The 22,279-nt window shown below is 41.0% G+C and overlaps 1 protein-coding gene across 2 annotated transcripts in view; it reads left to right on the plus strand.

Moving 5' to 3' along the window:
* The window catches only part of dpp10 (dipeptidyl peptidase like 10), a 192,789-nt gene that overhangs the window by 92,293 nt on the left and 78,217 nt on the right, over positions 1 to 22,279 (plus strand). The window contains exon 1 of one of the 2 annotated variants that reach the window (XM_074694449.1): positions 2,189 to 2,665. The exons of the other annotated variant lie outside the window; for it this stretch is intronic. Coding sequence (XP_074550550.1) covers positions 2,609 to 2,665 — 57 coding nt within the window. The 5' untranslated portion in view covers positions 2,189 to 2,608. Of the gene's footprint in view, positions 1 to 2,188; positions 2,666 to 22,279 lie in introns of those variants that run through there. 2 annotated transcript variants of the gene reach the window in all.

A 22,279-nucleotide genomic window follows, 5' to 3' on the forward strand; every position in this document is an offset into this window, starting at 1 on the left:
AAGGGGTTAGCCTTGGGTTGTGTTTTGGCACCAGAGATCACTGCTTGTGTTTTCATAAAAGATGAGTGACTAAGTTTTGGAGAGACTGTGGAAGCTGGGACTTAAATCATGTTCAGCAGCTGCGCTCAGCTCTAAATCTCATTTTTTGTTGTCTTGGTGAAAGACCACCAATCTGGACCCAGACTTCTGCTGTTTTATTCATCATCTGCCGCTCTGAAGCCCTTTACGGTGGATCCAAAATAAGCCTCCAATTCAAATATATCAATTTACAAATTGTGGTTTCACACCAACTAGTCTCTGGGTATGTCTGTCTGCTGTTTGGTGCTGAGAGGGTTTAGTAAACCAGAGAATTCAGAGCTTTCTCCTGTGAAAACATGAAGCTACGGCAGGGATGAAAGTCACCTAAAACCTGTTGAGCCGTGGTGAGCTAAAAGAAAAGCAAGAAATCACTGTGAGAGTCATGAGGGTCAGGTGGAGCTCTAGTTGTTAATCTCTATTATTATTAAAACATTTTTTCACTGTCATTTCATCCATATTTTAATAACAAAGCGGTGGCACATTTTTAAATATTAAAGTGTGGGTATTACTGTGCAGAAAAGCTCCAGCAAACTTCTATTTGTAATACCTATGGATCAGTATTGATGCATTAATGACTAGAAAAGCACTAGCTTTAGTCCTACTTTAATGTTATACTCCCTTTCAGCAGACTGTCTGCTACAATTTGGTGTTAGCTGCAGGTTTGTACGATAATTTGTTTCCTGACAGTGTTGAAAATTATAATGACCCAGTACATATTTTATATTCCAGATATTAGTATCCAGAATATTGCCAGGATCTGGATCGTACTTTTACATCTGTCAGAAATTAAGAGTTATATACACATATGGTGAAAATGGCCCTATCCCACAGTGATAAAGAATCCTTTAAAAAAAGTCCTGGATCCAGATGGTGAGCCAGATCACCTCCAAAATTGAATCACCTTTTCCTTATCCTATTTTGAACATTTCCTGAAAATGTCATCCAAATTTGTGTGTTACTTTTTGAGTTATGTTGTTCACAGACAAACAAACAAACAAACAAACAAACAAACAAACAGACAGACAGACAGACAAACTCTCTCAGAAACACAACCTCTTTGGTTGGGTTTAAAATTCTTTGGGATTGTAATCTTTGGAAATGAATCTAACTAGATTGAGCAAATGTTTCTAGAACAATGATTTTGTTAAGTTATATTCTGAAGTCCTAATGTGTGGATGCAGTCCCATCTTTTCCTCTGAAATGCAATGGAGTGGTAGAACTGTAAAGTAAAAGTGCCCCGAGTGTTGGGATACTCTGTAACATTCCACCACTAGTTCATAGTCATGTGGTTTTTCAGAGTAGCCTTGTGTGAGATATCATATCCCACAATCCTTCCAGTCCTTAATAACCTTCACCGCAGAAGTCAAAGACAGATATAAAACATCGATCCGTGTCTGGCAGATACATTAAAGATATGAGACTTAATATCCATCCTCTCGCTCTGTCTGTGTGCGCAGTGTGGGCTCCAGCATCATAAAGTTGAGCCTCTGACCACAGAAAACATCGCTCTCCTGTAAGCCCGCCTGTGAGTTGATATAACGTTGGGTTCACAGGTGTCATTTCACCGCTAAGCACTCCAAACGCCGATGCAATTGCATCTTTGCCCTGCGCGTATTTAGCATCCCGCAGCAAGCTGTGCTGAATCTCTTTTATTGACCATTTAAGCTCCTCGCTTAAGGCCGACATAAAGCTCCTTTACAGCAAAATAATGCGATTTTTAGGTAGCAAGAAGCAGCCGATTTCTAGAGACTGCACGGTCAATGTTTAATGCATAGTAAATAAAACACAGAGGTGATAAAGATGAATGCGGAGCAGGGTTTCAGCACCATGGAGAGCACCTGCTCGGCTGCAGGCGCAGAGACGGGGCGTGATGCAGGATTTCAGCACATAAATGAAACAGACACCTCTACTCCTGTGGTGACAAAAGTCTGCAGAGCCATTATCAAGGGGCAGAACAGTTCTTACAGCACACCAATCATGAATTTGCTCTAAATCAGACAAAAGCAGCACCCTCCCTCTCGGACAGCCATCACAAGACCACTTAAATACCCCTCCTCCCCCTCCTCTTCCTTCTCCTCCTCCTCCTCCCTCAGCTATATCCCCCACTCCTCCGACTACCAGCAACATTAAGAGCAGACAGAGGAGAGACTTCCTCACGCAGACGTACGGGAGAAGTGTCAGGGAGGTAAAATGTGAGGACACCTCGTCTCTCTCAGTTCGGTAACGAGCGTGCCCCTAACTCTCCTTCCTCTCCTTCCTCTCCTCCCTGCACGGGGCTGATGTGAACGCACGTTGGCTTCTCGTCAGACGCTTCGTCCGAGAACCTCGCAGATCCTCAATCGTGACGGCTCCGTCCCTCCTGCTCACACTCCTGTTTAAGATTCCGCAGCTGACGAGACGGCGCTGCTGTTGCCCGCCCCATCCACCCCATTCTCCTGACTTCTCTCCCAGCAGGGGGGAGGAATAAAAGCTGGATTCTGGCTGTTTTTCTTTAGGATTCAATCAAGTTTGATCATACGAGGAGTTTACAATGACAGCTACAAAGGAGCAGCCGAATCAGAGACCGAATCAGCCGCAGCAGGATGAGGTGGGCATCTGGCTTTTCTTTCTATTTGCAGCTTTCTTCCACTTTATCCGTACACGGTGCGCTAAACTCCACGGAATGACCTGTCCCTGCAAGGTCAATTCATCCATAGGCATAAAGCTTCTTTACATTTACAAACTGTCTGCCTGTTCTGGCATCATGCACACAGCACAATGTACAGAAACGCATTAATTTGGCTCATGGGTGCTTGTACCCATCAGTTTTAAGCTGTGTCTATGATGGGAGATGATTCAAGTTGGTGCCGCACACGCCAGATATTGAAACAATCAAGCCTTCGTCAGTAGCGCGTGGAGCTCATTGCCAGCTGTCAAGTCTGGGTCACAGAAATCCGGAGCGCCGTGGGCACATGCCATGCTCTGTGTGTCTGTCAGAGAGAGGGGTGAGACTGCGCAGGGAGGGCGCATTGTAATTCAGCCGTTGCCTCCTCAGCTTCTCTGACACCTTGAACACGCAGGGACAGTCGCGGAAAATTACTTTGTAACAGGGAAAGGGCAGTGTGTGCGTATTTCGCTGCGCTGATGCACTCACTCTGGCTTCATAACTGCGCACTGTCTCCAACCTCGGCACTTTAAACATTCATATCAGACTGATCTATGCACTTTAACATGGGTGCAATGCTTTTTTACTCGAGATGAAATCAGGGTCGCTGCCAGGACGGGCTTGTGTGCAACTTGACAACCATTGGCTTGTGTTTGCACCAAGCCTCTGAGCCTCCATCTCCATTAATTATTGATTTCCCTTCTCCAAATGTTCAGTTCCTCCTTGCACAAGAAACCTTGACTCAGTCTGAACGTTGCAGACTCCTCCAGCTCCTCTGTGGGCCTTCCTCTGAAATATTTCCAAATTTATTCCTGGTGTTCTTAATTGAATTGTGCCCTGTAGCCTTATTACTCTAAGAAATCAAAAAACCTCAGCCCTCATAATTGAGTTTCCAATCCTGAAATATGCTAAGGCCTCCTGAGATGTGGTTGAAATATGATAGCCCTCAGCGTTCAGTGGTCTCTGGTCTACATTTAAAGCTCAGTGGAAGCTACACTGTGTGGCCCTGAGGCTGTTTAAAAGTCTTGTTGTTGATTGCATTGTGTGAGTAGAGTTCACTGATTTAATTAGTGAGGATGCTGTAATGTATGATCACAGCTGTGCGGGCTGTTAATGGAGCCTGCTGTTCCTGCAGACATGACTGTTGTCTTACTTCTTTAATATCTGTTTGATGCACTCCTTTGTGTCTCAATGTTTTTATTAATCAAATGCCACACAGCTGAACATCTGCAGTTTTATCCAGAAAATATAAGAGTCTTGTTGCTTGTTTAAGCTCTGAATCAACTGAAGGTTTTACCTGGAATAGATTCATTAATGTTTCTTCTTTAAAGTAATTTGCACAAAGAAGAAAAAAGACTGCATTAAACTCTCTGGGCACCTTTACCTGATAAAGTTACGCCTAATAGAAGGGTTTGTTTTTTGCTACTGAAAGGCTTAGTTTGTTATTCAGAGTCTGATGGCATTACAGACAGGATTTCTTGACACAGGGACCTTCTGAAGAGTAGGACTCTCTTTTCTGTTTTCTAAACTAGTTTGTCAGCCACACCATAGCATCATCTCATTTATGATGTTCTAATGTGACTTATTTCCTTAAACTCTTTGAGAAAATGCTTAAATCCTGACTGACCAAGTAGTCTGATGGTAAACAAACCTCTAAAACAGTCACAAGTTGAGAACAGTTTATCAGCGTTTATCAGCTAAACCAAGATCTCAGAGTCTGTACAAATGATTCACTAACGTCCAGTATCTGCGCTAGCTATAAGCAATTTTTAATCATATATACGACTCTATCTCTATTTTTTTTTAGATCAAAATACCGTCAAACCATGCAGCATTATGAGATCACTGAGGCTGCTATTGCCTGAACACAACATGTGGCCTGTGTTTCAGGCATGTGGCAGTAAAATATTAATAACCTGTTTAACTGGGTAGTTGTTCTAGAGTTGAGGCTGGCAATGCCTGTTTTTCACATCAGACCAGAAACTATTTAATCTCCACAACCTTCTTGGACCATTGTGATTTGCTATTTATGAATGTACCTAAAAAATACTTTAAAAAAAATGGATTCTGTCCATCACCGTGCTCTACGTTTTATTACTGGCTGTGGATATGGTGTCCATCACTATTAACTGTATGCTGCTGTAAACCGTCCCTCCTTGCCTGTCCATGGACACTCTCACCTGCTACTCTTTATCTAAAAATCTGTACTTGGGCTGCTTCCGTCTTATTTGACCACATGTCTGATCAGGTCTAGTAACCGTCGTGGACTGCGGTCACAGGAAACAGAACTGGGAAAGACAGCCTTTAAATATGCCACCCCCTCTACGTGGAATAGTCTCTCGATAGATTTTAGACTGACAGAACTGGTCACTGTTGGTGAATTTAAGACTTTGTTAAGGGACCAGGAGAGAGCTAACCTTGGCCAATGTGGCTTTTTAAATTCTTGACTGCTTCTTATCTTGTTTTGAATTGGTGTTTCCAGACCGGCTTGGTTTCGATGTGCTGATGTCTGAATGTATTTGTTATTTTCATTGTGCCACTGTCTGCTGCTGCCACAATTCAATGCCAGGCCCCTCTTGAAAAAAAGAGATTTCAAATCTCAATGAGGCTTTTATCTGGTGAAATAAGGGATATAATAGTAATAAAGAAGTATAGTGATGTTAAATCCTTTGGTTGACTTATTGATACATGCTGTATCTCATTCACTACTTTTACTGGTCTTTTTTGTGAGGGTTTCTGAGACTTTTGTATTTCCAAGGCTTACACTGAATCCAAACAGGAAAAAGTAAAAACTCAAACTAGACCAGTGGTGCAACAAAAGACCAAAACATTCTTTCATTCTATGGCATACAATGATTATTTTTTTGTATGTAGCAGCCTCAAACAGAGTGGAATAAAAGTTGTTTCTGGTTTAAAAAAACAAACTAAACATATTTGAGCGTTGACTATATCAGGCTTTGGGCGCCTGTTTGGTCTTCCCTCTTCCCCCTGCTTGTCTACAGAGCCTATAGTGCTGAAGGAGGGCAGGTCAGGTTTGATTGAAACATACAGCTCTAACGCATGTCATTCCTTGTTCCCTTGTCCACTGTTCTGTCCTCTTAATGAAGGCACATCTCTAAAACATGAAACTTCTTAATGGCACTTCTTCTTATGGCATCAGACATTTCTTAGAGCAATCGAAACCATGAGCATGTGAAGATTTGGGAGCTGAAGAGTGAATTTAGGCGATCCTGTATTAGAAACACCAAGGATCCTAAAATAAGTTGACTTGTGAGTTTGAGACTAAAAACAGCTGCACACTGACTATAAACCTTAGTGAATTCTATGATTGCTCAGTGTTGGGCAGCCACTCGAAGTTATTGCATAAGATTTGTGCAGAAAGCCGCCGTCACGTTTGCAAGCATTCAGGGTGAGAGCAGTTCCTCAGCAGCGCCGAAGCTATTACTGTCCCAGGCTCTGTCAGCCCACAGTGTGTGTACAGAGCTCCTTGGCAGGCTCTTAACAGGGTTACGCTTCATCAAAGTTGCATGACCATGCTGAGGGAATTACAAGAGGGGAGAACACAGAGGCATCCTTAAATAATAGGTGAAGGAGAGAGCTGAGCCATGAGCGGTTTTAGTATCTGCATGCCAGAGGAACAGTGATTCTCTCTGTCTGCTGTGGGTGCAGTTAAGACCATTATTGTTGTGTTGAAAGCCTCTTTCTGTTTGTGGTTTAGGCAGTGGCAAGAAAATATGAATATCTCGCCAGAGAATAAAATCGGTGGAAACTGAAAGGCACTGATCCATAAATGTGGCTTTCAGACTTCTAGTATTTTTGTCTGGTTATAGAACTGCTACGGTCAATTTCTTCTTGCAGCAGCGCCAGCGTTCACAGCAGTGGGAGCTACCACAGAGAGACAATAAAGGAAAGGCTATTTAAGAAAAAGTGGAGGATAGCGGCCAGTTTTGGTAGGGAAAAGAAAATGTGACCTACAGCTTGTGTGGTTGTTGTTTGAGATCAAAATAAAGTTAGGAAATTGAAAAACTTGCTCTGAAGAAGAAAATAAAGACGTTTTAAATGAAAAAACCAGCATTATCAAAGAAAGAAATGCATTTAATGTAAACTTGATTGAATGCACAAGTCCTGACTGTACAAATATTTTCTTTTTTAAGGGCCTTTAAGATTAAGTTGAGAAGATTTATGCATCAACACTCCAGTCTTTTCCTCTGAAAATTAAATGCCTAGAAATGTACCATCTTTATACATCTTTCATGTAAGAAGGGATATGATGTGGCGATGGAAAAAATAAGTGCATGGTATATAAATATATGCATACTGGCTTTATGCTACTCCTGCATGAGTCACTGCCCCTGTTTGGTCACGACTCTCAAAGAAGTGTGTGCAATACCCTGCAGGTAATCTGCACCAGGTCAATGTAACCTGCATGTGTTTGTCAAACTTGGATAAACTGCTACTCCTCATGGTCACGGTGCTTGTTAGGACTTTGAGTTTTCTTATACGGCCCATAGATGAGGCAGAATAGGTGACTTTAAATAGCTTGAGCATGCACCGTTAAGTTTTATTCCTAAAGTCTAACAGGGTGTTGCTAATTTACTCAAATAGGGCTCTGCTTTATCATCTCAACTACTGACTTGTCTGCAAACCCAGGAGATGAAAAAGTGATACTAAAAGAGCATCTTAACCACTTTATTTTGATTCAAGAAGCCACTGATCAAGCTGCCATGTTCGACCAGTTGGGACTGAGAAAGTGTTGGAGTGGGAGCATCGGATCACTCTTGGCAGTGGCACCGTACACTGTGTCCAGTCCCTCTTTAGTGTCACTGAAAGCAAAAGAACAAAGGACTCATTTGACATTGGCTGGTCTCTCACTGTGTCTGCCTCCTGTAACCACAGACATAATAAAGGCGGAGTGACCTCTGTGTGGCCCTGCAGCCAGCAGACACTGTGTGGGTCAGCGGGGTGTGCAGACTTACCACCTGACAGAGTGTTATCCTCTACTTTGTTAATGGAGCTGTGGTTGTCTGAACCTGGAACAAAAGGCAAGCGACAGGAGAAATGGATACCTGCCTTGTGTGCGAGAGCGCAGCACTTTCCCAGGCCAGGATCCCCTGGCCGGGGAGGCTGTAATTCACAGTAATGGAGAAAACGTCCACTGCTGCTGATGCACCACAGTGGGTTTAGACAGAGATGAAACAGGCTGTAAAGGAGAGAAAGGAGCTGTGAAGGCTGAGTGATGAAGAGAGGGGGAAGAGGAAGTGGGACTAAAGCAGAGGTCAATTAAAAGACAGAAATGCAGAGTAGAGGTGATAAAGCTGAAGAAGAAGAGAGAGGAGCAGCCGCGTGAGGGTGAAAATGAGCGATTGATTTGAAGAGGTTCAAGAGGAAGGGGCTGATGGGAAAAACTAAATGAGGTGAGAAGTGGAGGTGTTAAGGTGAAGATGGGTTTGAGTTGAGAGATGCGAGTGAGAAGCAAAAGACACATTTAGTGCCTGACAGGTTTTTGGAGTTTCAGTCGATACAAAGTCTTATCTGCAGGCTCAACGCTTAAACCTGCAGGAGCTGGTTTTTGACACAACAAGGTCAAGAAGAAACTGTTTGTAGAGGCATCATTAAACCAAACCTATTTCTTTTAAGTTGATAAGGATAAATTATTCAAAACTCACTTTAAAATCCAACAAAAATGATGCAACTTTGTGCTGCTTTACTCTTTGGGCGGTCAATCAATGTTAGTGCACATTCACCCTTTCTTTGACTCCACTTTGGTCTAAAGTAGCAGTTCCCAAACTTTTCAGGCCCTGAACCCCCTTTTACCTCCTGACTTAGCTGAAGCACCCCCAATGCCTGAAACATAAAAATAGAAAAGGCGTAGTCTTTCTATCCACATATACAGCATCTAGTTCATAAAATAGGCTACTGTTAACACAGAACAGAATGTACAATAATGGGCCTAATGATTTCTTACATTAAAAGCAGTGGGGAGAATACCAGTAAGTAACAGTATAATACAATAGTGAATAGAATAGAATAGAAAATACTTTAACCCTGAGGGGAAATTCAGGAGGAGTCACAGCAGGAATCAAGAAAACAAAAGTATAGAAAGTGCAAAAAGATCAATAACAAGATAGATGATGACAGCTTGTCCATCATTCTCTAGTCAGCCAGCCTCCACCTCCACAGGGTCCAGGACTGAGCTTCTTCAGCAGTCTGTTCAGTCTCTGTCTCCTGTATCCTGTCTGCTCACAGCAGGTGGAGTTCTTCCAAGTGGCGTTGGTGTCTGATGTTAGCTCTGTTAGCCATGTCTGTGAATAGCATGATGCTACTCTGCCTTCTAGTATTCCCTCTGTTGCTGGGTTAGCACGGCTAGCTTGTCCATCTTATTGGAGATAGATCTTACAGGCCCAATAATGATGGATGGAAGGACAGGTCAATGTCGTCACTTCTTAGCTCACACCTGAGAACCAGCACGTTGTCCTCACCTCCTTCTCCTCGCCTTGTGGGGAAACATCAGGCCTTGCACCAGTTAGCATTGGCATGCTAAAGGCTGCTTAAGGTTGCCAAGCAATAAATAGCAGTCATTACGATGCAACAAAAAATCGACATTTGAACTATTTACCCCCATTAAAAAGTGTTTAAATCATTTATTTAATTGTTAATATATTTATTTATTGATACATTATCAATAAATTATGGTGCTCAGCTGCCATTACACTTACATCACACACCCCCTAGCGGCAGCTAGCACACCACAGGGGGTGTGTGTACCACACTTTGGGAATCCTGGTCTAAAGGATACGTCTTGCTTGAGCTGCTTAATGCAACACTATTTCTCCTGTCTCTAAAAGATGTAGCCATTAATAAATTACAGTTGTGGTTTTGAGGGTGAATACTTTAGTGGCTGGTAAAGGCAGTGGATCTGCAAGGGCTCTCCAAATGATCTGCATGAAAAATATTTTTGAATCTGAATTTTGAAGTTTTATATCTTTTGCTTCCTTATAAAAAGCACATCACAGAATAATTTTTGTTTTAAGGTTGATTGCGATAATTAAAAGTCATGAATATGTAAATCTTTACTAGTGAGGAAGCTGTTCTCAGTGAATCCACTGTTCAGGTTTCATGTTTCCTCTTCTCTTTTGTTTCAGTTATATCAGACAATAACTCATGGATATGTCTCAGAAGGTTTATCCTTCTGAACGAGGTTTCATGGGACTGCAGAGTAGGTTATCTCCTTCAGATGATTAAAATGAAAACAGCCTTGTACTATCAAACTCAGCACAGGCATCGTTCTGCAAAAAAATAAAAATGTATAAATAAATTAATAAAAATTCAGTAACAAAAAGAAAAACACATTGATGAGTTCTGAGACTCTGAACAATAGCAGTTTTCTTTTTACATGTGTTTTAGAAAATGGAAATCTTCTAAATTATGACATTGAAGTCATAAAACATCCAAGCGTACCTGCTGTTTTGCAAAATCATCCATTATTTGTTTTTTTATGAAGACCAATTACAGAATACTGTTTTTACTGTTTTTCAGACAGATGTAAAAATAACTCCGTCTTCAATTTGTGCATATTGACGGTTTCTTACATTGTGGGCTGAAAAGCTGTTTCTGGTAAATGCTGCCAATTATTAGTGTTTTTCTTTCTTTATGTTTCGTCCACTGCAGAGAGGAAGAAAAAAAGAAAGAGGAATGAAAAGGGCTGTGTTTGATACAGCCTGTCCTCGAAGGATTACAGTTAAATGCAACTGCCTCACCACAGCAAAAACATTTTTAATGGAACAATTTGCTAGCCAACATGTATGTTCAACCAACTGGGTCAGCAAACCACCACAAAACCCGACAGTATGGTGGTTAAATTCCCCAAAATTGATGCAATGTTGAGGCCTAGCATGTCATTGTTGGGTCTGGGAAAGATTTTTTTTGGGAGGGTCGAGTTTTGTAAGGTTCCCGTCAATACAAAAAGTATTACCTACAGGAAATACTAGGTGGAGGAGGGTGAGTCTCCAAGTAGTGCAAAAATATGGGCAGAAAAGTTAAGTACTATTAAGTGTCTAAATATTTTATCACTAACATCATTACTCTGTGCTTCTTGAAGAATGCTTAAAGGGACTGTGAGGCCTTTCCAAGGGACTTACTTCTATATATGTGCCTGATTGTCTGCCTGCCTGTCTGATCTGGATGAAATTTTCCCAAAATATTCAAAATGGGATAAGGAAGAAGTGGTTAAATTTTGGAGGTGATCTGGATCACTGTCTGGTTCCAGGATTTTAAAAAAAAAATCTTTATCATACTGAGAAATGGCTGTTTTCCCCATCTTTGTATATAACCTCATGATAAAAGGCTGAATTTCTTTGTAAAACAATACAAGACAAGGTCACCATAATTTCTGAGAGAGGTAAAGTATGATCAAGATCCTGGCAATATTCTAGATACAAAGATTGGCAATATGAAATATGTACTGGGTCATCACCATTTTCAACACTGTCCGGTAACAAATTATCATACAAACCTGCAACTAACACCAAATTGTAGCAGACAGTCTGCTGAAAAGGAGTATAACATTAAAGTCGGATTAAAGTGTTGTGTGGCAATCACAATATTCTTGGTGGAGGTCTGCACTCTCTGAGTGCTTTTCTAGTTTGAAAATGCTTTTCTATTTCTAAAGAGACTTTTACACTTCACTTTCTGGTTACAGACACCTCATTCAACCCCACTTTAAAACACTAAAAGACAAACGTTCCCTTTAAAAACATACCTTAAGTCACCTTTAATTCCAAGGTGAACTCTCAGTCTCACAGGAAACTGTAAGCCTGGTCTCCTGGGTGTCAATGCCCCGAACTGCTGTACCAGAGGTTCTCGTGTCTATAAATACTTGGTCACGAGCTCACCTAAAAACTGCCCTGCCCTCAGTATGCACCTCTACATAAAATATCTGGCTTTGCAGGGCAACCTAACACAAAAAGTATTGCTGGAAAACATGCACTCAAGTTCTAAATTTTGTGTTGAGTGCACAAACTTCTATAGGCCAGTTTGGGATCAGCAGCAAAATGTTATTGAATATTTTATCATGGTTTATTTATTCATTCATTTTTTCGATAACATTCGACAAAACCATAATGCTTTGGAGAGATTCAGTTTTGAATTTGTACGCTTGCATTCAAACATAGTTTTTTTTTTTTTTATAACAGGGTTACAAAGATACTCCATCAGCCACTTGAAATTCAGGATGTGTCTTTGTCTGAATTTGTTTTAAGGTCAACCTAATAAAAGTTCAGCCCACATCTGCACTCATCTCTTTCTGCATACTGAGGGAGTTCACAGAGACGTGCTTTGAGAAAATATCACAAATTTGCTGACTCATTATTTAGAGAAAACTAATTTACACTTCAGACAGTGTTTGATCTTATTTTCTTCCATGTATGGTCTGGATCTATTTATCTTTATCTATCAATTTGTCAATCTTAGAGTGACCATGAACTCCTCTGCCTTCCAAAACCTCCTCCACTGTATGATGAGTCACTCTTGTAACATTGGTGTTGTAATCTTCATTTTTTTATGCCCTAAGGCGACTGGTGCCCCGAATTACCAAACACTGATACATGTTCTGTCCTCTAAAGGATTAAAAAGCCACTTTTAAAGTTTGAGTCATCGGTGTGACAGAGACAGAGGGCAGACTGCAGTCAAACCTGAGATAACAGGAATTAACAAGAGGAACATTCAGTCCTCCTGTGCGAGTGTGCGGTGTGTTCCCGTGTGTGTATAGAGTGTGTGATAATGAGACGTCTGGTGTGCATGTATACCTGCTGGTAAAACACAGTTTTTATTCTTTAATCCAGATTAGATTGGAGTCAGAAGTGACAGCAGTGTATCTTCTTGTTTCCTTCACTAATTAACTTCTTAAAATGTTTGATAATTTGAATTTGCTAACTTTCTCCAGCAGGAACATCAGCTCTCATTACAGCGAGGCCAAACATTTGCCCTGGCTGCTTCACAGAAATATTGAGACAGCGCGTACAGACTGTTTTACTCCACAGTGACAAACAGAGCTGTCTCTTGAACAACAGCACAGCCGTTACAAGAACAACCATTCGTAAACATATGCTCTCTCTAAATCAAGCTCCTGTTTTTACTTTTTGAAACATTTGCAGGTTAGTTGGTAAACAGGAGCTCTCTATGCAAAGTGGTCCTGATCACTGAAGCAGAGACTTCTCAAGCTGTTGCTTCATGATGTAATTTATGGCCAGTGATGCAAGTCATCTTCTTGTGCGGTTGATGCACATGACTGCCAAGTCTTTAGTGACTTGTGAAGCAGATCTCTGCAGGGCAATGATTACTTCACACTTGAAGAAGTTGAAGGGCAGAAAGAGTTTGATTAAGCTGCTTTGAAAAAGAAGCTCATATTACTTTGTTAAACAATGATCAAGCTGAACATTTCAATGCAATCCTAAATTACAACAAAGCATACATCCAGGGCCAGAGACCTGCATGAATTATGCTTTGATTAACTTAAGAGTTTTAATTCTATCCTTGGCTTTAGCGTGTGTGCCCAATAACAGTCTTTTGGCTTCCCTCTGTTGATAGTCGCTCTTTATTCTTAAAGAGCTCTTGGCACTTACCTGAAGCCTGACACGCTTCATGAACACCAGGTGTCCTCCTGTTACTCCTTTAGATTGCTGCAGAAAGTTTCCACCTCTGCACACGTCAAATGTGAACTGAAAAAAAAAAAAAAAATCAATGCACATGCATCCATCCGGCAATTCAGCCATGATCTCCCTGCTTCTTGTCCCATGGGGGGTCACTGACAGGTGTATGGCAGATTTTATGGATCACCAGGTTTACACAGCGGAGAAAAATGGCAATTACTGCACATAAGGGCAATTTTAGATTCATAAATCAACCCAACAGGCATTCTATAGTGTTGTATCAAGATGGATAAATTTCCATATATTTCAATTTGAATCATAAAGAAATACAAAATTAAAAAAAAAAAAAATGTATCTATGGCGCACCTGTAACCTCCTGAGGCTTGAACCTTTCCTTAACCAAACAGTCCTCTTTGAGGTTATACTTGCAAAAAAAACTACAAGAGTTATCATTGTTACTGTAATGAAATATAAATAATAAATAAGATTACTAAAATTCAAAATGAACTACAAAAGCACTCAGTGAGCACAGACCTCCACCAAGCATATTGTGATTGTCACACAAAACTTTAGTCTTACTTTAATGTTATACTCCCTTTCAGCAGACTGTCTGCTACAATTTGGTGTTAGTTGCAGGTTTGTACGATCTTAGTATCCAGCATATTGGCAGGATCTGGATCGTACTTTTACATCTGTCAGAAATTATGGTGACCTTGTCTTATATTGCTTTGCAAAGCAACCCGACCATTTGTCGTTGAGTTATACACACATATGGTGAAAACAGCCCTATCTCACAATGATAAAGAATCCTTTAAAAAATAATCCTAGATCCAGACGGTGAGCCAGATCACCTCCAAAATTTTACCACTTCTTTCTTGTCTCATTTTGAACATTTCCTGTGAATTTCATCAAGATCTGATTGTTACATTTTTTGAAACAAACAGACAAACTCTCCAAAACCTCCTTGGTGAAGGTAATTACACACAAAAAAAGGACAGTAATGTAACTAATCTACTTGAAATACTATACAAATGTGAAAAATTTAAGCGCCAGCAAGCTATACTTCTTAGCTGTAGCTGTACATCTAGTCTATAAACACATTTTTAATTATTTAAAAATGAAGTGACCCCTGCCGTCCATCATGAAATCTTTATATCTGTTCTAGGAAAAACAAATAGAGTATGATAAGGACCCTGTTGGATACATCCAGGAGTTAATTGATCCCACACACTGCATGCCATTAAAACATTTCTCTGTTACATCGAACTACACTCATTATTTTTAGTTGATCCCCTGAATATTTTCCTCATTAATATTATAGATGTGGCTCCTGCCAGACCTTTACTCTCCACCACTTCATCAGCTGAGCTCAGATGAAGTGCAGGAGTGTTTCTGGCAAACACGTTTTTCTGCACTTTCGGGACTTTTATAAGCAGCGAGGGCAGGAGGAGATCGATCTGACTCCTCCAAGGCAGATAATCAAGGCTCATCTGAAAGGGCACAGATTCTGATCACACAACATGGGTAGATAGATAGATGGATGGATAGATAGACTACCATCTATAATGTACAGGTTACTGTACATTTTCAGCACATGATACTGATAAGTGAAATTGAGATTAAATTTGAACTACTTACAGTCATCAAAGGTCGCATACTAACAGTTGCTCATCCTGCCTACCTCAAAAAATAAAATTGATCTACAAAGTTGAAGGTTTAACAAAATCATCAGAGTTTCTAAGCATTCAGCAACACACCACATACACTAAGTCACATGAAGCGTTATAGAATCTGTACCAACCTTGATAGTGAGCTACAGCCATTCACGGAGCATTTTTCTATCGACCTTGTTGTTTTCACAGCTCAGCTCCTCAGACAAACACATCAGTTACACTTTGTGCCAGCTTGTTTTTTTGAAGCCGCTGTTTCAAAAGATGTCACTGACGTTCAGGGGAGTCATCAGCTCCTTTCACTTCACGTCTCTGTCCTCAAAGTTTACCGCTGTTTTTCATGGCTGGCAATAACACACATATACTTCTACCTGTCAACAAATCCCATAAAAGACTCAAAGGAACAATGAATGGATGTTACAAACAAGTAGTGTGTTTATCAAAGCCTGATGTGTCGTATTCCTCTGTGACTCTCATCTAAAAGCATACAAAGAGGCCGACTGTTGCGATGCATGATGTGCTAGTTTGTTTTCAGATTGATTGTTTTCTCTGTGAACAGGCATACCTATGTGAATGCACAAAAGAGGCAATCCACAAAGCTTGGTTTTGAAAGTGTTCTGATTTCCATACTGGTGTTGTCCCATCATGTTTCAGCACATTTTGTACAGGAGAACAGTTTATATCTATAGGGTCTGATTAGTCAAGACCTGACACCAACACTTCCAGGCCCGGTTTCACAGATAATACGTAAGCTCAGTCCAAAAATAAAATGCAGTTTGAGCTGGTTTAAGTTTAAGCCACATGCACAGATTAATCTTGAAATAGTCATAGATTTTGTAAGTTCTGGATTAAACAAAGGAAGAGGGTGAATTGCAAGGACTAAACTGAATGTTTCAAAGAGGAAGGCCTGTACCCAGTTCTCTCCAAGTTCTGATCACTTTGAGGTTCTTGGCATCCCAAGGACTCCTCTTCTTGTGTTCAATGGCAGCAGTATGGCCTTTACTTTCAATGACAGCATGATTTCCCACAATTTGTTGAAGTAGAGTTTTTTCAAACTCAGTAAAGTTCTTTGAGCGCATTCTTTTAGCTTCACTCAAGTTTGGTGTCAAAATTCCCCTCAGAAAAGCTGCCCTTAATTCCATTCCAGGTTTTTATAACCACTGTGAGGCTCACGGGCTGTGCTCCCACAAAATTGACGCAGGTGTTGTCACTTAAGCTTACTCCAGGACTTCATAGGGTGCGTCTCAATACGTTAATTTCGTGCCTCCTCCATCCTATCTCCTCTGTGGCACTGGAAGTACTTTCTTAGTTGCCATTTGAAGACTGTCCCAAAGCGATAATTGTGCTCCGAGGAGAGAAGAGAAGATGGAGGAGCTATGACCAAGGAAACATGAGAGCTGGCTTTACAGAAGTCTTTTCACTGACCGACACGCCCCCATATGGAGTATCACTCTCTGATTGGACGCTGCAGCGGCTCAGACTGAAACTTCACAAACACAACAGATTTTAATGAAAGAGAAAAGACAAGCTGAGGACAGGCACAAAGGATGATTCAGAAACTGATCATAAATCTGTTAATAAAGTTTTTTTTTGTGAGTTTAGAGCACAAAACACTGAACACAACCATCATCAAATCAATACAATGGAGGATTAATACTGAAATCTAATAAATAATATCTTCTTGAAACACAATAAACTAGGTTACATTAATAAGTTTTAGAGTCCATGATCTAGATAAAGGCTAAATAATTAATAAATAATCTAACAATTACGCATTTTACCGGTAAAGTGATCGATGAGTTTCTAAACAGCACACATAATAAACAGAGAGCAGGTTTTCATCATGGTTAAGTATGTTTAATTGGTTAAAGGAACAGACAGAGCTTTGTTCCTGTTTCTGCTGACAGACAGATGATCCAGAGGTGATCAGCTGATGCCGTCATCACTGAAACACGTCACTTCATGTGACGCTCCGGAGGAGAGGATGTCCCATTGCTCTAAAAACGAATCTCCTCCATCCTCTCTCCTCTCTTCATTTCCTTGCGTCTCTCCCATGCACCTCTGGTGGGAGGGACTAAGACGCAAGTGGAAGAAGGAAGGATGGAACTTTGGAGCTTTGAGACGCACCCATAGTCTGGGACTAACTAAAATAAATGTAATCTATGCTGATGCAAACTACTTAAATGACCAAGCTTTACAAGTCTGACTTAGGCCTACTCCTGGTTTAATATAGGCCTTGTCTGTGAAACTGGTCCCTGTCTGTTGAGGCTTAATAACCAGTGTGGTTGTGTGTTGAGTAGGAGCCAGAATGCAGGTGACTGAACACTGTGTCTAAATCCATCCTGTGTGGGCACCGACAGCGGACTGAATCTGCTGCTGCTCTGCTAGCTTACCGATCACTACACAAGCTGTGCAGACAATGTTAAAGCTTAACTAAGACCTTTATTAGCTCATGGCCCAGCTCTGAATCCAGGGGTCTGGAACAGTTTACACTTATTTCAGCCCCACAGATGTTCTGAGGTTTGGTCCAGATTTTCTCAGTGTGTGTGTGGTGTTTTAAGGTCCAACTGGCTCCCATGACTAATCAGAGCTGCACTGATAATATCAAACAGTTTATGTATTTAGAATTGCAAATGTGGATCATTAGTAGTGCTCTCCATAACTCGAGCAGAGTGAAGAAAATCTCAATGGCAGCAGTCTGGAGTTTGACTTCTTCAGACTTTTAGACTGAGCACAAGAATTCACAACTCTGAATCTTACACTGTTGACATGGATCAATTTTTCAAGGACATACTCATACTATTTTCTTTAAGCATTTTGAAAAGGACATACAGTGTCATCCTGGGAGCATGTGGAGCGGTATAGAAAATGCTCTCTTAGGTACTTTCAGGGTGATGAAGACTAATCTGTGTAGTTTTCAAAAGGTCAGGAAGATTCAGAGTTCCCTCGTTTACCTTCTTCCTCCTCTCTCCACCTCCTCGTCCCCACTAATTCCCTCTCAACTAGTAATTTTATAGCTCAGTGCTCGCTCAATCCACCAATGTCACCTTAAAGGTATAAAAAATACTCGCTGTCTCTCTTCGACCACACACAGAGAGACAATTTCCTGTTTTCACACAGACACATGGAGCTCCATGTCGATGAGCTGCTGCTGCTGCTGCTGCTGCTGTCTGGCTCTGCTTTCATTTTTTTTGCTTTATCTCTTTGGTTAAATAAGATTTGTTTTTGAATGAGGAGGAAATGTCTGAAATCTTTTCCACAGCCGGCAGCGTAATTGCCCAGGCATATATTCAACTGTGAATAATTGCATTCAAATCGGAGATTTGACTGCAGGAGATGGACAATAGGCTGCTGGACCCACTGTGTAAATGTTATAAAATCATATTTAAATGTGCAGAGGAAATTCACAGTGAAGGCTGATTAATGTTATTAGCGTTATTGTCCTACATCTTTCACGTACTGAAGGTGGTTTAAGATGAGATTTATCCCCTATAATGATCTAATCCAGATGCAGACAGCTCATTAAACCCTTTCTCAGCCTCTGTTTGCTTAATAATTTCAGGCATTGCTCTTTTTCTCGGCATCAGACTCCTGCAAAGCCTGCTGTAAAATGAGAAATTCTTAATGCGATCGAGCATTTAAATGTCTCTCGGCTAAATTCAAACAATGTAACTGATTATTAATCTCAAAGCAAATGCCCGCACCTCTTTCTAGGCTAATCCTTTCCTTGAAGAAAATGATCTTCACGGATTCCTCACAGTGTGCTGTTAGAATAGTACACAGTTCATACAGAGTACTGTAGATCTTTATAGAAACCATTACTTTATTCGGTTGCACTCTAGGAATTCTGTTGCTGGCATTTTAATCTAGATTACAGCAGATTCACAGCTTGACACATATTGATGCATAAAGAAAACATGCAGCGTTGGACATGTAAAGAGCCCACTGTGTCTTGTTTTATGTGAATAATGTATTTTCCTGTTCATGTAATGTCAACATATCGTATAGACATGTATATACCGTCATGTAGTACTTGAACTTGCAAGGCAAACTATTAACCATTAACATTGTAGTGTGATCAATCGGCAACCTCCAGTCGAAGAATGTGAGCCAATGCGGAAATGCTAAAATCTGCTGTTTCTTAAGTGTCCGCTTGAGGCTGGCTCCAGAAGTACTGGAAGTCACAAACACACCAAGCCAAAAAAAGCTGTTTCAAAGCAGAAATAAACCTATTTACAGCCTGGTTCAAAAAAACATCTCCTGTCTGAATCACTAATTTTACTATCGGCACACACTGTACGGGGGATGATTTTTTTTCTAACTCTGCAGTTCAGAGGATATTAAGATCGCGAGCTCCCCCAATAAGAGGCACAGCACAGGCGCCCTATAGCTTTACGCAAATCCCTCGCCATGACCAATATGGCTGCTATAGTCAATGTGCTTCATTTTCCCTTTCAGAAACAGATGGGTGGTGTCTGGGAGACTGCGTCCATGTTTTATACAGTATATGCGTGTGATAAATTTTGCATAACTAAACAGTCAAGTGTTTATTGCACAGACACACAAGGGACTGTAAAGTGTGCTTGCTCTGGCCTCCTTCCTAACCTCTTTTTCTCTTTACTTTAGAATTCACTTCTGATTTTTTTTCTACCCTGCTTGTTTTATTTAAGATGTTATATAGACACAGGTGAGAGCTCAGTCTGCTTAGTGGCTCTATGCTCGGTCCAGGAGTACTTACTACATATGCAAAGACATACCTCAGCATTCCTTTTAATATGCAAGACTGTTACATGTATATCCCTGAGGAAGGCATGCAAGGCTACAGTTTATCTCGTATAACAAGGAGTATCATTTTCACGCTAACCATTGTACTGAAAACAGAGATGCAAAGGTGCTCTGTGCTCATTAGGAACTGACAGGCTGCTGCTCCAACACAGTATAGCATTATTATAGCAAACAATAATAACAATACAGTTTTCACACTTAAGTGCTGGCAAAATGGTATGTTTATCCAAGAGTTTACATTTGGGACTATAAAGGAAATCAGCTGTGGGTTTACATGGCTGTTAAAACTCTTTTAGTGCTCTGAAGAGCCAAAGTAAAGGTCATGTTACAGGCCTGCCTTAAGTCATTGTAAAAGGAGCTTTTGTTTGAAACCTTGATGAAAAACTGTGAATAAATTGGCTGGATCCCTTGTATAAGAAGTGCTGTAAATTTCATTGGGATTATGATATCAGTGTCATCATTTATATTAATATACAGTAATACCGCTGCACTGCTGTGTGAGTCACCAGCCTTCTGTATCTGAAACCGATACAGCAGACGCTGACTAATTGAGAATTACCTTACACAGACCAGAGGCCAATGACAGCGTCCTCAAGGCCACGGCTGATAATGCTAAATACAATAAGATGACAACATGTAGCTTAGCTTGCCATTTCCCATTAGCCTGTGGATCAATTTCAAATGTTAAGCCCCGAGAACCCTGCATGGCCTTGGCTGTGGCTGTCACTGATTCACCGAGCAGTGAGAAATGGTATTTCATGGGTAAACAAGAAGCCTGTACAGATGGCATTATTTTTTCCTCCCTCTCAGACCTGCTGTCATTGTTAAAATGGCCGGGCTTCTGCTGAAATGCTGCTTTTCATTTGTCACACTCTGGCCAAGGTCAGAGTCCAGACGAGGGGAAGCTCACGGCTCTATAAATAGCCTGACTTCTCTGCTGCTGGGCTTGTTGCATGTGTGTGTGTGTTCGTGTGTGTGTGTGGTGAGCCAGTAAGGAATAAGCTTATTAGCGGCAGTGTGATGAAGATGGCAGGGGTCTTAATCAACAAACACCTCAAAGGCAGCATTAGCATTCTAATTTTACATAATGTTGTATCGTTCTCAACCCCTGCTTCTATGAAAATCAAATGTATGCCAACAATGAATAAAGTCATGTGAGTAAGAGAGGAGAATGGGGGCTGAGGTGTGTCAGGAGTATTATTTTTAACAGGAAAACAACAACTATTTATGTCCATGACCTTCTAAGTACACTCCCAAATGACTGTGTTCTGCCTAATATCTTCTCTTGTAGCTTTGAAACTCAAGAAGAACACAGCAACAAAGATCACACAGAAGACTGTAAAATATAAATCAAAGAGCTACACAAAAACATCAAACATCTGTACGTTTATCTTTCTGAGATGCTTTCATTTGTTGTTTTAATATGAGGAGATGCAAAAAGAAACTAATGTACACAAAGACCTTTGCTGAAAAGTTCAACTTCCTGTCAATGGACCCTCAACCTTTAGATGATGTATGAGGTTTGAAATCCTCAAAAAATGTTTGTGTATTTATGTATGTATGTTCACTCACCGGCCACTTTATTAAGTACACCTCTCAAACTGCTTGTTAACGCCAATTTATAATCAGCCAACCACACGGCAGCAACTCAGTGTATTTAGGCATGTAGACATGGTCAAGACGATCTGCTGCAGTTCAAACCGAGCATCAGAATGGGGAAAAAAAAGTGATTTAAGTGACTTTGAATGTGGCATGGTTGTTGGTGCCAGACAGGCTGGTCTGAGTGTTTCACAAACTGCTGATCTACTGGGATTTTCACACACAACCATCTCTAGGGTTTACAGAGAATGGTCCCAAAAAGAGAAAATATCCAGTGAGCGGCAGTTCTGTGGGACAAAATGCCTTGTTGATGCCAGAGGTCAGAGGAGAATGGACAGACTGGTTGGAGCAACAGTAACTCAAGCAACCACTGGTTACAACCAAGGTCTGCAGACGGGCATCTCTTAATCTGAATCAGAAGACCACACCGGGTGCCACTCCTGTCAGCTAAGAACTGGAAACTGAGGCTACAATTCACCCAGGCTCACCAAAACTGGACAATAGCAGATTGGAAAAACAACATGAAAGCATGGATCCATCCTGCCTTGTATCAACGGTTCAGGCTGCTGCTTGTGGTGTAATGGTGTGGGGGATATTTTCTTGGCCCCCTTTTTGGCCCCTTAGTACCAACTGAGCATGGTTTAAAGTCCACAGCCTACCTGAGTATTGTTGCTGACCATGTCCATCCCTTTATGAGCACAGTGTACCCATCTTCTGATTAGGGCTGCACGATTATCGCAATCGCAATCGCAATCGCAATCGCAATCGCAATCGCAATCGCAATCGCAATCGCAATGTCAGCACTTGCAATTCAGATTTTTCTCCATGATAACCAAGCAAGTCTGTAGACTCATCAT

Source organism: Halichoeres trimaculatus, unplaced genomic scaffold, assembly GCF_033239565.1.
Source record: "Halichoeres trimaculatus isolate MK-OKI-2021-1 unplaced genomic scaffold, fHalTri1.1 fHalTri1_scaffold_19, whole genome shotgun sequence".
Classification (NCBI taxonomy): Eukaryota; Metazoa; Chordata; class Actinopteri; order Labriformes; family Labridae; genus Halichoeres; species Halichoeres trimaculatus.